This window comes from Neovison vison, chromosome 2, assembly GCF_020171115.1.
Source record: "Neovison vison isolate M4711 chromosome 2, ASM_NN_V1, whole genome shotgun sequence".
NCBI classification, from domain to species: domain Eukaryota; kingdom Metazoa; phylum Chordata; class Mammalia; order Carnivora; family Mustelidae; genus Neogale; species Neogale vison.
Window position 1 is genome coordinate 30,238,439 of NC_058092.1, and position 17,672 is coordinate 30,256,110.

A 17,672-nucleotide genomic window follows, 5' to 3' on the forward strand; every position below is an offset into this window, starting at 1 on the left:
CTTCTTCTTTTTTTTTTTTAAAGTAGTCTCCAGGGGTGCCTGGGTGGCTCAGCCCCTTAAGCATCTGCTTTAGGCTCAGGTCATGATCCATAATCCTGGGATCCAGCCCCACATCTGGCTCCTTGCTCAGCAGGGAGCCTGCTTCTCCCCTGCCTGCTGCTCCCCCTACTTGTGCTTGCTCTGTGTCTCACTTGCTTGCTCGCTCTGTGTCAAATACACAAATAAAATCTTAAAAAAAAAAATAAATAAAAGTTGTATACAGCCATATATGGGGCTTGAACTCACAACTCTGAGATCAAGAGTTGCATTCTCTACTGACTGAGCCAGCCAGGCGCCCCTCTACTATATTTCTTAAATATACCCTTGTACTAGTGCTTCTTGATTTTTCATTTTTAGACATTATCTGTTGATGATCTACCATAGAAAATTCGGATCCATTTCTTTCATCCCTGCGCTCTTCCCGTTTCCCATTGTCACCATTACCATTATGTGGTATTCAGTGTTTAGATTATTATGGCTATATAAATATTTGCCTAAGGTGCGTCACATAGTATTCTATAGTTACATTTCCTTTCTCTATTGACTTTTTTCTCCCCGGAATTAATAATTGCCTTATTTTATCATCTATTTACTGTTCTGTGGCCCTATCTTGGTGCTTTCCTATGGAAAGCTAAGACAATTCTCAGTATGTTGGAAAATATCAAGTAATCTTTTTTTTTTTTTTTTTTTTTTAACTAGAACAATCTTTTGGTTCAATATTTTCTTTGGAGACATTCCCCAGGAGCTTTCTTTTCTCTGGTTCTGTTCTCCACCTCAGGCCTTTAGTAAAGTCATCATCCTGGGACATGCCTTTACCATTGTACTTGGAAATTCCTTTACCTGTCTTCTGTGTTTGAAACCATGTTTCCCTGGATCTCATGCTGCCATTTTTCTTGGTTCACTCCATCCCTTCATTGGAATATATCTTAGAGTAGCTTCCTGAAGAAAGATATATTAGTGGTAAATAGTTTGGTGACTTTGCTTATCTGAAAATTTCTTTGTCTGGGAATATTTTAATTTCTCTTTGATTAAGAGTTTGAGTATAGACTCCTAGGTTGCAAATGATGTTCCATCAGAATTTTGAAGGCTTTCCTCTTTCTGTCTTCTAGTGTTGCTATTGAGAAGTCCAGTGCCATTCTGGTTCCTGACTTCTGTTTGTGACCTGTTGTTGTTGTTATTGTTTGATAGCTGTTATGGTTTTATTTTTATCCCTGGTGTTTTGGAATATGATGATGGTGTGCATTGGTGAGGATCTTTTTAAATTTGCTGATTTGATTTCTCTGTGGGTCTTTTACATTTGAAAACACATCTTTTATTAATTCTTAGATAATTTCCTCCTTTCCATATTCTTTCAGATACTTATATTGATATTGGGCTAATTTGATGTATTCTCTGAATCCACCCCCCCCATATTTTCTCTTTTTCTTTTTGTCCTCATTTATGATAAAGATCCTTGGCTATATCTTCCAACTCTTCCTTACAATGATTTATTATTATGATTGTATTTTTTATTTCTTTTTATTTTTAAAGATTTTATTTATTTATTTGTCAGAGAGAGAGACAGTGAGCGCACAAGTAGGGGAAGCAGCAGGCAAGGCAGAGGGAGAAGCAGGTTCCCCGTGGAGCAGGGAGCCCGATATGGTACTTGATCCCAGGATACTGGGATCATAACCTGAGCTAAAGGCAGACACTTAATTGACTGAGCCACCCAGGCATCCCTGTATTTTTTATTTCTACGTGTTTTAAAGGTTTTCTGAGTGTTCCTTTTTTATACTACTTATTTTATGGCAATATTGCCTTAGTGCTCTCTGAGATATTAATTACAGTATCCCAACTCCCTTGATGTTTTCCTCTGCTTCTAATATCATCTCTGTTTCAAGCTCTTAACACCCCCCCCCATTTTGATCTCTCTCTTTCACGTTAAAGACTTAAAATATTCACTGTTTCTGGATGATCTTTATATGTAAGACTTAGCCCTTAAAAAAGTTGAATGGAAACTTAAAAAGCTGATTGGTAGGACTTGTTGACTGGTGTACTCTTAATGAGTCACCAGATAGTGGGGGAGGTCTTTTTCTCCAGAGAGGAATTGGCCAATCTGCTACTGGGGCATCAGAAACCTGGCAGCCAGAGCTCTGGGGTTGCCAATCAGGACGGTGGGGCAGGGAGGAGAAGTTTGTTCATTATGTCACATTTCACTTAATACCCCTGTTTTTAAGGAGGCACACTTCCGACCTCATGTGGGGCTAAAGACTTCCAACTGGTCTTCTTTTCAGCCTCACCCTGCAGCTTCCTTCTGCTCTCCTCAGCCTTCAGAGGCCCGTGGCACATCCAGTTCCCCAGGCTTTCTGGAGCCGTGCAGCACAGATTACCTGGTTTCTTACTGTTCCCCACTCTTCTCAGGCACTCAGCAGAAAGATTAAGCTGAAATTTAAATTAGCGGCCATTGATCTATCCACCCTACAGTTTTCCAAACTTCTGTTGATATTTTTTATTCTTTTCTGTGGGCTTGTGCCATTTTGATTCCCTGACTGTCATTTTCCTGAGGTTTCAGAAAGAATGGAGATAACTATGCATGTTAAGTCTGCCACATATAACCTTAAGTTGGCAGAAGTGAATCTTCCCAACTTCTCATTCATCTGCCTTTCTCTCAAATACACAAACCCTATGCTCTAGCATCCCTTGTATTTTCTCATTTCTGTTTTCTTGCTCAGGCCATCTTTCCTCCTTGGAATGTCTGCTCTTCTCATTTCGGACTGTTGACATCCTATGCATTCTTTTAGACCCAGTTTACGTGCCTCATACATGAAAGCCTTTTTTTTTTAAATTTTTCTAACTAAAAATGACCATTCCATTGACTGAACTTCTAAATTTCTTGTTCACCAAATTCTTGTGACACAGTCTACTGCCTTATGCTGTAATTATTTATACTCATACCACTTCCCGAGTTAGACTGTAAGGTCTTTTTTTTTTTTTTAAAGATTTTACTTATTTATGTGACAGAGATTACAAGTAGGCAGAGAGGCAAGCAGAGAGAGAGGGAGGGAAGCAGGCTCCCTGCCCAGCAGAGAGCCCGATGCGGGGCTCGATCCCAGGACCCTGAGATCATGACCTGAGCTGAAGGCAGAGGCTTTAACCCACTGAGCCACCCAGGCGCCCAGATTGTAAGGTCTTAAAGGGTATTGCAACAGTGCTTTGTAATTTGTTGTTGTTGTTGTTATGGGTAACACAGAACCTAGGCAACTAAATATTTCACAGACCCGCAGAAGTTTAGTGCTAGAAAAGAATGTAGAGCTCTAGAATGTCAACTCATTTTATGAATGAATAAACAGATCCAGTGTGATTAAATGATCCTACAGTCATATGATAAACTAGGAACAGAACTGGAGCTGTCACCTCCTTCTCTAGTTCTTGAACTGCTAAACATAGTGGTAAAATCTGATATGTGCTTAATCTTGTTAATAAAATATTCTTGTTAATCCAGGGTCAACCAAAGGGTACTTTCTGTTTCACTCATCTTGTACCTTGTTATATATATCTTTTTGGTCTTAGTAAATAGGATATTTTGTCATAGGTAATGTCATAGGTAGGTTCGTTCATTCTTTTCTTTCTTCTTCTTCTTCTTTTGATAAATTAGGATCTTCAGTAGTGTAGGTTTAATAAAACACTGAGCTGGGTAACAGTTTTATTACAAGGCATCAGGGACCCATGGATTATAGGTAAGAGAAAAATGTAAGCAACTGTACTGAAAGTGCCCAGATTTCAAGGACATCTTTAAAAAATCAGTGATATTAGGGGTTTGGAGTGGCGGGGGGGTGGAAGGTTGGGGTACCAGGTGGTGGGTGTTATAGAGGGCACAGCTTGCATGGAGCACTGGGTGTGGTGAAAAAATAATGAATACTGTTTTTCTGAAAATAAATAAATTGGAAAAAAAAATCAGTGATATTATGTATTTGAGGTGATTCTTTTTCACTTAACAGTAGATTGCAAGCCCAATTTAGATGAGTCCTAGTTAATTGAAGTTTTGCTGTTTGATAATTCATCAAGGATTATTGTTTCAAAGTAACTTTTGGTGGGGGGGGCACCTGGGTGGCTCAGTCGGTTAAGCATCTGCCTTTGGCTTGGATCATGATCCCAGGGTCCATCAGGCTCCCTGCTCAGCAGAGAGCCTGCTTTTCCTTTTGCCTCTGTCTGCTACTTTGCCTACTTGTGCTCTCTCTCTGTCAAATAAATAAATAAAATCTTTAAAGCAATGCCCCCCCAAAAAAAACAAAAGAAAAAGTATATTTAAAGAAAAAAAAGATTTATTTATTTGAGAGAGAAAGAGACAGAGATAGATGCAGACTCTCACTGAATGGGAAGTCTGGTGGGGGCTTTATCCCAGGACCCTGGGATCACGACCTGAGCCGAAGGCAGACGCTTAACAAACTGAGCCACCCAGGAGCCCCTGCTTCAAAGTATCTTGAGGGAGCCTGCTTACCCCCTTCTCTCTGCCTGCTACTTTGCCTACTTGTGATCTCTGTGAAATAAATAAATAAAATCTTTAGGAAAAAACAAAACAAAGTATCTTTAAAGTAAGTAGTAAATTATCTAGCTCTTGACAGTCATATCCAAAATGTTTGAGATAAGGTTAAGAGATTTAGATACTCAGGAATATTTATTGGGGAAAGTTGAACTACAACTGTTGTCTATTTAGTGTTTGTTGAATATTGGATGTGCCAGTCACTAATCAAAACCCCAGTGCATCCTTTTCCTCATTGCCCTCCTTTGGGAACTTCAGGGTACATGGGCAGGTATTTAAGAGGCTGCTCCCTTTTTCTGAGATTTGGCTTTCGTTAGGTTTTTGCCTTCCAAATAAGGCTGATGATTATAGATAGTTTGATTCCGAGTCTGGCTTGCAGTCTCCACGGCAAGCTGTTGCTAGACAAGCAGTCTATGGTAGATAAACCATAACCAGCCGGTAGGCTGGTTTGGGCTCTGCCTAAGGCCCATGACTTTTGGTTTTATACAAAATAGAATCTGTTGTCCTCAGATTTGAGAGAGTAAGGATTTATTGTCCTCATCGGTGTTTCAGCCTTTGGCCGTTTCCACATTGCCACCTGGCTGCCGTGAGAGGGAATTCACTATAGCTCTGAATCCCTGCAGAGTGATGAAAGGATCTATCCCTCCCTCCAGGATGGAGCCTGTGTTCTCTTCCCTTAAAACTCTTACCCATATTTCCTTTTATGACTTGTTAAGTCAGAGGCAGCTGGGAGGAGGCATTGGGGAAGCATTACTCACTGGGCACACATAGTGGCCCTGACTGCTGGTGGGGAGTCTGTGCTGAGTTGAGAGTGAGTCAGCTCTGGAAATGGAAAAATGTAGGGTAGTGGGGGCGGGGGCGGGGATTATGTGCCAGTGACTGCTTCTTCACTGCCTGTTTTTTTCTTCTGTAAGAACTCATCACAAAGCTGTGAATACTGGGGATCCAGTTGGGGCAGCCAGTAAGCCAACCAATTTTGAGGTGATCATGTTTTCGGGGAAGGAGTGAACCAACTGGACCTGGCATTGCTGCCTTTTATGTCGTGTGTGTGGGTTTGGAGGCAAGCTTGAGCTTGTGTAAGGGGAGTTCTATGTGTACAGATTTCACTAGAATAAAAGTAGTCACAGAATCTCTTTGTCTTAGCTATAAAACTCACTCTTCTGGATCTATCTTTGTCCAGTAGAGGTCACTGGGGGTTTAAACTTCAAATTAGAGAACCTGTCACTAATCTTAGTGTGGGCCAATCAGATTCCTTATCTTTATTGTGGCGTCTTTGTACATTGTGCCCCCCCTTTAATATTAGAGCAGAAATAAGAAATATGAACTTGTATTAAGAATTTTGTGGATCTAGTGACTATTGGATCTAGGAGATTTCGAGGAGTAATCCTAAGCTATAAAGAAATGGATGCCTACAGGGCCACCTGTTAGGAGCAGTCTCTGGTAATATTTGTAGTCAAAGAGTATAGGGTGAAGCAATTTTTTTTTATAAAGCCGTAGCTACTTGAAGATTCCATCATGGAAAGAAACTGAAAAGGTTATAAAATGTTCTTTTAGTTTTATTAAGATAACTCAATAATTTTTATTTTTATTTATTTTTTAAAGATTTTATTTATTTGACAGAGAGAGAAAAAAATCACAAGTAGGCAGAGAGGCAGGCAGAGAGTGAGGGGGAAGCAGGCTCCCTGCTGAGCAGAAAGCCCGATGTGGGGCTCTATCCCAGGACCCTGAGATCATGACCTGAGCCAAAGGCAGAGGCTTAACCCACTGAGCCACCTAGGCGCCCCATTGTTAATCAAGTTTTTAATTTTAATTTCTGTACAAATAATATACACTGTCCTATCAGTTTCAGGAGTACATCAATCATTTTAAAATGTCTAATTTTGAACATGAAAAACAAATTTTCAAAATTAGAAAAATAAAAAATACAAAAAGAAAAGAAAAAGAATTTTGTGGATCTGTCGAGTATCCGAAGAACAAATTATTCCAGATGCTAGGTGAAGCAAGAAACCAAGTCTGAGGGGCGCCTGGGTGGCTCAGTGGATTGGGCCGCTGCCTTCGGCTTGGGTCATGATCTCAGTGTCCTGGGATCGAGCCCCGCATCGGGCTCTTTGCTTGGCGGGAGCCTGCTTCTCTCTCTCTCTCTGCCTGACTCTCCGCCTGCTTGTGATCTCTCTCTCTGTCAAATAAATAAATAAAATCTTTAAAAAAAAAAAAAGAAACCAAGTCTGAGATGGAATTGGTTTTATAAATAAGACTGAAAGAGACTTTTTTTAAAAAATGAAAAGGGACAGGGGAAGAAAACTGTTTATTAAGCATCTGGTGTGTACTTACCTACTGACAACAGCCCTGAGAAATAGGTATATTTATACACATTGTACATTTTAGGAAACTGAAGGTCGGAAATATTAAGTGGTGTTCCTAGGGTCACATAATTAGTACCATAGTGATGGTAGGAGGGGAGATCCTATCAGGCACGTTCATTTGTCTTTGGTCCTTGGACCCTGGTGAGGGTTTGTGAGAGCAGGTTTTAACTAGAAGACAAGCAGGGCCTGGTGATAGATTCTCTTATAAAAGACCAAAATGATTCTTGTGTGTGGATTAGGGTTCAGAGCAGGCTCAGGGGGTCCACAGGGCTAAAGAAGCTGACAAGTCTGTCTTTGTCTTCAGGTGGCAAGTTTTTCTTCTTTACTGTTGAGGGCTACTGCCAGAATCTAGAAAACAGTCTCATAGAGATCTTAAATTGGCTGTGTGCAAAGCTTGGTTTCCATGGATAAATGGTTTAAGTTGGTCTCTCTTACCTACCTCTTATCTTGCCTGGATTCTTTTTCTGAGTCTTGAATATAACTACCTATTGCATTCTCAGGCCTGGCTGGTTACCTTATTCTTACTATTGAGGGCTTGACCCCTTGTCAAATGCATGCTCATTTTGCCCTCTTGTGTTCCAAGATGTCTCAGAGAAATTAAAGTGGATCATATGTTTCTTAGCCAGACCACACTGAAAGATGTTTTCCATTGAAAGCATTTTTATTTAAAAAAAAAAAAAAGAAAGAAAGAAAAAGAAAAGGGAAGGGAAGAAACCATTTTTATTTGGAAAAGCATTTAAAAATTGTGCTTAAGCTGAATAGGAGTCAGATGCTAACTCTCCATTATGAATTTACTTGGAATGAGGGATATTTCTGGACAAAATAATAATCGTTAGCAAAATTCAAGAGCAATCTCCATGGACAGGACTTCTTTTCCTTGAATTGTCTCCATTTATTTAAGATACTGGCTACCAGAGTTTCGTGGAAAAAACTTCATAGCAGGGTCTCATTATTGCTTTGTGGGGGAGGAAATGAGCAGAATCCCAAAGAGAGAGATTACTTATGATATTAATAGAATATTAAGATGGACTAAATATTCTTGTCCTTTCCCTTTTTGAAGCAATGCCATTGAAGCCTAATTTGATTTATTCGTTGACTTGGTGGCTTAGAGCTGTTAAATACCACATGTTTTACCTTGACTAACCTCTTTGTACTGACCACTAAAGATCGGTCAATAACCTTCTGAGGCATAAAGTCTCTAATAGAGTTACACTAATAACAAAAGCTAACATTAATGAGTTAATGTTTAATGTTTTTTTTTTTAAATAGTCAATAGTGAGTGTTTGTGGTATGCTAAATAGTCCATGTCTTTTCTCACTTAATCCCCACTGCAGCACACGAAGAGGTGATTTTATTATCCCCATTTTACAGATGAAGAAACTGAGGATTAAAGAGATTAAGTAATTCCTTCAAAGATACACAGCTAGAAACTGTGAAGTCAGAATTTGAATCTAGGTGTGACTAGCAGATTGTGTTAAGTTTAGAGCCCTGGGCAGAGAGAGGCACTTGGGTTTAAGAATGAGTTTCCTGGGGGCGCCTGGGTGGCTCAGTGGGTTAAAGCCTCTGCTTTCGGCTCAGGTCATGATCCCTGGGTGCTGGGATCGAGCCCCGCATCCCCGCATCCGGCTCTCTGCTCAGCAGGGAGCCTGCTTCCTCCTCTCTTTTTCTCTCTCTCTCTCTGCCTGCTTCTCTGCCTACTTGTGATCTCTGTCTGTCAAATGAATAAATTAAAATCTTAAAAAAAAAAAATGAGTTTCCTGAGGCACCTGGATGGTTCAGTCAGTTAAGCATCTGCCTTCAGCTCGTGTCATGATCCCAGGGTGCTGGGATTGAGCCCCAAATCCGGCTCCCTGCTCAGGGGGAAATCTACTTCTCTCTCTGCTTCTCCCATTCCCCTGCCGCTTGCGCTCACTCTCTCTCAAATAAATTCTTTTTTTTTTTTTTTAAGATTTTATTTATTTATTTGACAGAGAGAGACACAGAGAGAGAGAGGGAACACAGGCAGGGGAAGTGGGGGAGAGAGAACAGGCTTCCCAGTGAGCAGGGAGCTGGATGCAGGGTTTGATTCCAGGATCCTGGGTTCATGACCAGAGCTGAAGGCAGATGCTTAACGACTGAGCCACCCAGGCGCCCCGCCAACCTGTTTTAAAAGATTTTATTTATTTATTTAAGAAAGAGAGTGAGAGAGAGCGTGAGAGAGGAGAAGGTCAGAGGGAGAAACAGACTTCCTGTGGAGCAGGGAGCCCAATGCGGGACTCCATCCTGGGACTCCCAGGATCATGACCTGAGCCACAGGCAGTCATTTAACCAACTGAGCCACCCAGGTGCCCATCAAATAAATTCTTTGAAAAATAAAATAAAATAAAAAGATAGTTTTCTAGGGGTGCCTAAGTGGCTCAGTTGATTAAGCATCTGCTTTTGGCTCAGGTCCAGATCCCAGGCACCTGTGACTGAGCCTTGCATCAGGTTTTCTCCTCAGCAGGGAGCCTGCTTCTCCCTCTCCCTCTGCCTGCACTCTGCCTACTTGTGCTATCTCTCTGTTAAATGAATAAATTTTAAAAAATCTTAAAAAAAAATGAGTTTTCTAGGGGAGCCCAGGTGGCTCAGTTGTTTAGTGATGAGATTTCTTATGAGAGAATTCATCTAGCTTCAAAAACTTTAGTGATAGAGTAAAAATTAAACACACATATAAAGTATAATATAATCTCAAGAGAGGGAGAAGTTTACTTCTGACTGGGATGGAGGGAGTCACCAAGGAAAATTCTGTGGAAGTACTGTCTTACAAGCTGGTCCATACAAATGGGATTTTGAGTTGTGGAAATGGGAAGGAATTGCATTCCAGAGTAAATGAGGAAAATGTTGTGAAGCCAGAGAGTTTTGGATTTAATTTGCTGACAGTGGGGAATTAGAAATTTTAGAATGAAATTACAAATGAATATTCATTGAGCATTAAGATGTACTGGTCATTATGGATGTGTCAGGGAATGCAGACAGAATTGGCAAGTTGGAGACTGAGATTAGGAAAATTGGATGAATTATCAATTTATTAAGGTTTTGTACAGTCTGAGCAATATTCAGAGGTCTTTGTGGTCAGATGTGGTTTGTATGCTGCTTCTCCAAATAATAATAGTAGCCAGTAATTATTGAGCACATACTGTATCCCAGGCACTATCTAAGACCTTAAATGCATTTAGTTAATCCTCGCTACAGCTCTTTGAGACCCATACTGTAAGTATCATCATTTTACAGATGAGGAAATTGAGACTCTATGAGATTAATTAAATAATTTGCCCAGGGATGCTGATGTGACGTATATAGTAGAGCCTGGATTTGAGCTTAGGCAGTGTGGCTTCAGACTGAGCCTTTAGTTACCATGCTACTGTAATGCTCATGTCATCTAGGTTACTGAGCAAGAACTTTGGGAGAAAGAGTTTTCTAATAGTATTTTTTTAGTGACACTTGGATATGTAGAATATTATGTAGATACTCTGGGCCTTTGCATGTTGATTGTTGTCACAATGCTGCATTGCTCTACATTAGAGTCAGGAGCCACAGTGTCTCCTGATTAGCTCCTGTGAAGCACAGATCCTTTGCCTATCTGTAGGTAGATGCCTACTGGACTTATGGGAAGAGACTGATGACCAGAGTTCAGGGCCAGGTTTTGATTCCCAGAAGCCCTGGGTTTCCAATGCTATCAGCCATATGCTAGTCTCTACCAAAATTTTTTTTTTTTTTTTAAAGAAAGAGAGCGCTTGAGCGCGTGTGCCTGTGAGTAGCGAGGCGGGGCAGAGGGAGAGAGAATCTTTTTTTTTCCTCTAAGATTTCATTTATTTATTCATTTGAGAGAGTGAGAGAGAGAGAACACAAGTTGGGGGGCGAGTACAGAGGGAGAGGGAGAAGGAGACTCCCCGCTGAGCAGGGAGCCTGAGGAACTGGGCTTGATCCTGTGACTCCATGACCTGAGCCAAAGGCAGACACTTAACCAACTGAGCCACCCAGGTTTCCGGACAGAGAGAGAGAATCTTAAGCAGGCTCCAGGACCCTGAGATCATGACCTGAGCTGAAACCAAGAGTCAGATGCCCAACAGACTGAGCCACTCAGGCACCCCTAGTCTCTACCAAATTTTTAATATCAGATATATTTGTTGTTTGAAAAAAGTCTCGTCTTTGAAAGCATGATTTTTCCAGATGTCAGTCTTTTAGATGGCTCCTAAATTTTTAGTCTCCCTCTGCTCAAGTTAAGAAGCTTGTGGACGTCCATTGTTTTGAGACCAGGTCTAACTCTGTGGCACCGTGAGTGACAGTTGCAGCAGCCCTTCTCACGGGCTTGCTTTCATCTCAGTCACAGACACGAAACTGATTCTGGGGTGTTGCCTTGTTTTGAGATTTCTTGTGGGTAACAGTTGTGGGTGATCATCCTAAATTCTTGTGAGTGAAGTAATCCTAGAGAGAAGCAGGTCTAAAATCTTTCATGAAGTTTACAGTCTTGCTGTAATAGGGCTTCTTTGGTGGTTTGAGGCCCTGCCCACTGACTATATGGAAGGGATATCCTGGGGGGTGCTAAATATGACTTTAAATGGCCCATTCTTTGTATAATAAATGACCTCTAAAAAAAACCCCAGTCACTCCCTCCTGTCAGCCTCTAACCACTTCCTATTAATGACAGCACACAGATCCGTCTTAGTTTTGCTAAGTGAAAAATTTATTTTATTTTCACAAAGGCAATCCTCCTCTTCTTCCTTCAGACAAACATAACATATATACAAAGGCTGGAAACAAATTCTTTACCTGTCATATGTAGAAAAATAGTGTGTCCAAGGTATAGCATGCCATCTTATGAGGAGCAAATGACTTTGGATACCTTTCATTGTCTTCTCTAATAATAACAGTAGGTTCAGAATGTGTCTTGACATTTGAGTGCTTTGGATTTTTTTCTTCAGATTTCCTAGGTATTTTTGAATGGCACAAGCATGATACATGATTTTCTAATTAAGACAGTTTTGCAGTGGCTTCTGGTAGTAGAATAAAGCAGAGACATGGCTTTCACTTTGGGAAATGAAAATATGGTGAAAATACTTATAAGATTGCAAAAAGAAAATTGTACAATGGGTGATATAGACAGCACCAGCACTGTGACGTTTGAGTCAAGTTGAGATTCTTTCCTTGGAGCCAGGTGGGGCTGTGTACAGACTGTCTTGTAAAGAGGAAGTATTCCAAACATATAAATATTTAAATTATTTAACTGTAAGTTATTGTACTTAGTTTGCCAGAACATTTTAGCAAAGGGAGACAGTGTGATAAAATATATTGATTTAAAATCAGACATACAAAAGTTCAGATGTCAGTTTATCTTCTTACTTGGTGACTTTGGACAAAATAACTTGAATTTTCTGAGCCTCAAGTTCTTTTTAAAAAGTTATTTTTTATTTATAATCTAAAAAAATTTGAGTACTGGTGACACAATGTTATGAGCCCCATGTTCTTGCTTTATAAAATATCCCCATTAATAATATTAATTAATAATATATAATATGTTAACTAATCCTAATAATATTATAAGGATTAAATGAAGTAACAGATGTGAAGGTGCTTTCTAGTAGCCACTCAATAAATATGTATTGTAGTATTGGTATAGTATATTATAATAAATGCCCTTCCAAGCAAGTCTTTGGCTGTCACAGCTCAAGGCTTCTCCACAGTGAGGGGTGTGTCATCATCATCTTTGTGTCCCCTGTGTTTAGCATGATGCTCTGTGTTTTTAAACTGAATGAATGAAATGTTCTATTTCAGAAAAGAGCCCTGCTCCAGAAGGAGCTCTGGCTTAGTCTCCCCTGGAGAGTACTATCCGTTTTCCTTCTGTTACACTTATTCCTTTCAGCAAATGCTGATACATTTCACATGTCAAGAAAAGTTCTCTTGACCCTACATCTCTCTCTCTCTGCTTTTGTTTTATAGCAAAATTCCTTGAGTAGTTTTTACTTTGTTGTCACTAATTCTCTTCTCCCAGTCTTTTTTTTTTACATTTAACTTTTAAAAATTATAAAAATTAAAATATAGTTGACACATTATATTAGTTTCAGGTGGAGAACATAATAATTTGATATTTGCATGTATTGTGAAATGATTACTACAGTGAAGTCTGGTTAACATTTGTCACTTTATATAGTTACCAAAAGATTTTTTTTTCTTTCTTTCTTGTGATGAGCACATTTAAGATATACTCTCTTAACAACTTTCACTTATCCATTTAAAATTTTTAACTGTAGTCATTTTTAACATGTAGTCACCATGCTATTCATCATATCCCTATAAATCCCATTCCTCTTGAATCACAACCAGCCAGCATTTTCTGGCATCAAAACTGTCCTTATTAAAGTCACTAGCAACCTCCACATTGCTAAATTCAGTGGTCCATTCTCAGTTCTCATCATGACATCTGAAGAGCTTTGGCATGGTTAATTACTACTTTTTTTTTTTTTTTAAGATTTTATTTTTATGTAATCTCTATATCCTACATGGGGCTCGAACCTATAACCCTGAGCCCAAGAGTCACATGCTTCACCAACTGAACCAGCCAGGCACCCCTAATTATCACTTCTTAAAACACTTCCTTCCCCTGGCTTCTGGGGCATCATGCTCTTCTGGTTTTCCTAATCCATTGGCTTCTCTTTTGGTGGTTCTTCCTCTTCCCCATATAATGTTGTAGGGTTTCTAGCACTTAATCCATGCGCTTGGTCTTTTCTCTCTGTTCACTCCCCAGGTGATCTCATCTAGTTTCCTGGCTTTGAAACTCATCCTGGATCTCTCCCAGAACTCTAGATTCGTATATTCAGTTGCATTTTCAGAGTTCCACTGGTATATCAACTAGGTGCTTCAAACCCACTGCATCCAAAAGAGAATTCCTGCCTGTAACCCACCCCCCTGCCCCAAAGAAAGAACAACTACAGCCACCAGTGAGTCCCAAACCCTCTGCATCTCTGGCAGTCTTTTCCAATACAGTCATTTCACAATACATCTCAGGCCAAAACTCTTGGAGCCATGACTCTATCCTTTCTGTGCTCACCTCACGTCCAGTCTATGAGCAAATCCTGATGACTCTTTCTTTATAATTTACCCAGAATATGGCCATATCTCACTAGCTCTAACACCACACTCTGGTCCCAGCTATTGTTTTTCAGCCACCAGTTTTCACTTGGCTTATTGGAACGGCATTTTAACTAGTGGCCCAGCTCTCATCCTTGCCAAGTCTGTTTTCCGTGTAGCAGCAAGGGTGATTCTTTTAAGACCCTAAGTTAAATCATCACACAAAACTCTCACACAAAACTTTCCTACTTCCCTTAGAATAAAAGCCAAAGTCTTTATAAGTAAGTGGTTTATACAGCTATAGGTAGTCTGATAAACTCTCTTGCTTCATCTCTTGACATTCTCCCCTTCTCTCTGTGGGCTCCAACCAATAGAGTTTTCTCCATGTTCCCTGAGCACAACACACCTACTTCTGCCTCAGGATTTTTGCACTTGCTTCTTAAAAAGTTTGGCTCATTTTTTCTCTAGATAGCCATATGGTTTGTTAGCTCATATTCTTTAGATCTCTGCTTAAATACCATCTTATTCGAGACACCTTCCCTGAACATCTTATACATGAAACTGGAAACTTGACGCCACTGGCACTCCCTTCTCTTCTTCATCTCTTTTAGTATTCTCCATTGTATTTTTGTGACAAACTATGTATTTGCTTGCTTGTTTGTATTTATTTTCCATCTTCTCCTACTGGTATATAAGTGTGAGAGCAAGGTCTTTGTTTTGTTCACTACTGTGTTCCCAATGTCTAGAACAGTGCCTGGAACATGGTAAACAGTAAATATTTGATGAACGAGGTATAGGTAAGCACAAAATTATAGATGATCTGGATGCCATATTAAAATATTCATATTGTATTGGTTCCCCTCAGGGCCCTTTATCATCTTTTTGGTTAGTAGATAATTCGGATCTAAAACACTTCCCTTTTATTTACTTATTTTTTAAGATGCAACTTTGGGGAAAATAAAGGTTGGGCTGCCTAGGTGGTTTAGTTGGTTAAGTGCCTAACTCTTGTTTTCAGTTCAGGTCACGATCTCAGGGTTGTGAGATCAAGCCCTGCATTGTGCTCTATGCTTGGCTTTGAGCCCCTGCTTAAGACTCTTTCTCTTGGGGTGCCTGGGTGGCTCAGTGGGTTAAAGCCTCTGCCTTCTGCTCGGGTCATGATCTCAGGGTCCTGGGATGGAGCCCCACATCGGGCTCTCTGCTCAGCAGGGAGCCTGCTTCCTCCTCTCTCTCTGTCTGCCTCTCTGCCTATTTGTGATCTCTGTCTGTCAAATAAATTAAAAAAAAAAAAAAAAGACTCCTGCTCTCTCTCTGCCCCTCCCCCTTCTAAAAATTAATAAAACAAAGGTAACTTTATTTATTATAAAATAATAATAACAGGTATTAAGGCAATTTGCATTTTTTAAAGCTTATTTGTGAGAAAATATAGCATATTTACATACCATAGTGTAAAAGGCACCTTAGGAATGAATAGGAGCTAGATTGTTAGCAAGCGAAGCTATAACTCTTCCCTGAGTGGAAGTTGTCACAGAGGGTATTAGATGTGCTCCAGGCTGTTGGGTTATGTTGTTTGTCCACACTTTATTTTATAAAATATCTCTTCAGAGAAAAGTAAATGAAAAGAGGAGTGGTGGTACTGTGAGGCCTTTGCATATTCAACTTAGGTTGTATGAACTTTCTAGTCTTTCCGTGCATTACGTTTGCTAAATTATATATAAATTGTGTACAACAAAACTCACCCTTCTGGGCATACAATCCAGTAAGTTTTGACAAATGTATACAGTCATGGAACCATCGCTGCAAAAGTTCCCTTGTGTTTTTTTATAGTCACTTCCTTTCCTCACCCCCAGGCCTTGAACCACTTACCTGATTTCCGCCCCTGTAGTTCTGCTTTTCAATAATGTCATATGGATGGAACCATACAGTATGTAGCCTTTTGTGTCTGGCTTCTTTCATGTAGTATAATGCTTTTGAGATCCATCCATGCTGTTTTATCAGTAGTCTGTTCCTTTTTTATTGCTGTGTTACAGTCCACCATATGGACACACTAGGATTTGTTTATTAGTCCACCAGTAGATGGCCTTTTGTATGTTTCCAGATTTTCGTTATTTTGAATACAGCTACTAATATCTTTCACATACAGATCTTTGTGTGGACACATGTTTTCACTTTTCTTGGGTAAATCCTAGCAGTGCTACTGCTTGGTTGTTTGATATGTGTATGCTTAACTCTTTAAGTAATTGCCAAACTAGAGGGATTGTGCTAATTTATACTCCCACCAGCCGTGTATGAGAGTTCTAGTTGCTTCACGTCCTTGCTAGGACTTGATATTGTTGATCTTTTTAATTTTAGTCATTCTAGTAGGTACATAGTGGTAAAGTGTTTTCAGTTGCTGCTACAGTCTCCATATTAAGTTTTCATTTGTAAGCAAGCCTTTGTTTTGTTGGAAGGCATTGTTTTCTGCTGTCATTGAGCATCCCCATATCCCCTTGGGCAGCTAATGGTGGATTTTCCAGCTCTGAAAACACTGGTTTTTTGTCCTCCTTGCTCATCTTCATCATGCTGTGTGTCAGATCTATCTCATGGAGCTTGATGTGTATGTGATCCTCCATAATGATCTTCGGGTCCCTTGCCTCCTCTTCCTAGGCCGTGGGTGTGGAAGGATTGCCCTCTGACTGGCCAGGGACTCATGGATACTTAAAATACATCCTTGTGTACTTTGCCTCCTCCCCACAAGTGATTCCCTAGTAATTCTGGGACTTTTTTCTTTTGGCTCCATCCTGAAGTCTGGTATTCTAGCCAGGCTGGAAATGGAAAGTTAAGAGCATGACGTCCTCTGACACCCTCCCTTCTTGTACAGGGGTCTGAGGTTTGTTTGTTTAAGCTGAACAGAGGATGCCAAAGATAGAATTTGAGTCAGCTCAGCACTAGCTTAGGCGCTCCTTTTCACTCTCCTGGTTCCTCCTTCCCTTTCCCCTCCCCCTCTGGCCAGTTGTTTCCTGGGCTTTGTCTGAGATACACTGTACAGTTTTAGCCCCATCTAGTACTGCCTGCTGAAAGACAGCAACGAGATGGAGGAGAAGCCGCCAGGAAGTTACTGACAACTATGTGCTGTGGGCCGCTGCCTCTGTGCTGATAGTTTGGGACAGCAGTAACCTCAGGAGAAAGGCATTCAGAGGCCTGCTGAGCTGTGGGCTTGTGGCTAAACTCTGGGAAGGAGGAAGGACGGGCCTGGAAATGCCTCTCTTAGATTCCTCTTACTTACCATCAACCATCTTTATTTTGACCCACGTTCTTGGAATTGCGGGCGTTCTCTACTGGAAGAGATGTGCCAGAGGCAGAGCAGGTAACTTGTGATGGGGAGTTATTCTTTAAATCAGCTGTGGGGCTTTTTGAGGGTGGGGTAAATGACGGAGGGCTTCCTAGTGGCTGTCCTTAAAGGGCCAGTACCTCTTTTCAACTGGGATGCTGTCAGATCTTCGTGTGTATGTGGATCTGCTGAGGAAACTGGGCTGCCCTTGGACCAGTGTGAGACCCGAACTCTTCCCCACTGTCTGTGGCTCTCTGCTAGAGGGTGCTGGTTTGATGAGGTGACGTCTGGGCTCCAAGCCGAGGGAAGTGGCGACTGTGTTGACTTGGGTCCTTGCTCCGAGAATCAAGCTCTTCCTTTT

The 17,672-nt window shown here is 40.6% G+C and overlaps 1 protein-coding gene across 20 annotated transcripts in view; it reads left to right on the top strand.

The window, feature by feature from the left end:
* The window catches only part of MACF1 (microtubule actin crosslinking factor 1), a 340,165-nt gene that overhangs the window by 88,452 nt on the left and 234,041 nt on the right, over positions 1–17,672 (top strand). For 2 of the 20 annotated variants that reach the window (XM_044237869.1, XM_044237883.1), the window contains exon 1: positions 17,139–17,347. The exons of the other annotated variants lie outside the window; for them this stretch is intronic. In XM_044237869.1, the coding sequence (XP_044093804.1) occupies positions 17,239–17,347 (109 nt within the window). In that variant the 5' untranslated portion in view covers positions 17,139–17,238. Of the gene's footprint in view, positions 1–17,138; positions 17,348–17,672 lie in introns of those variants that run through there. 20 annotated transcript variants of the gene reach the window in all.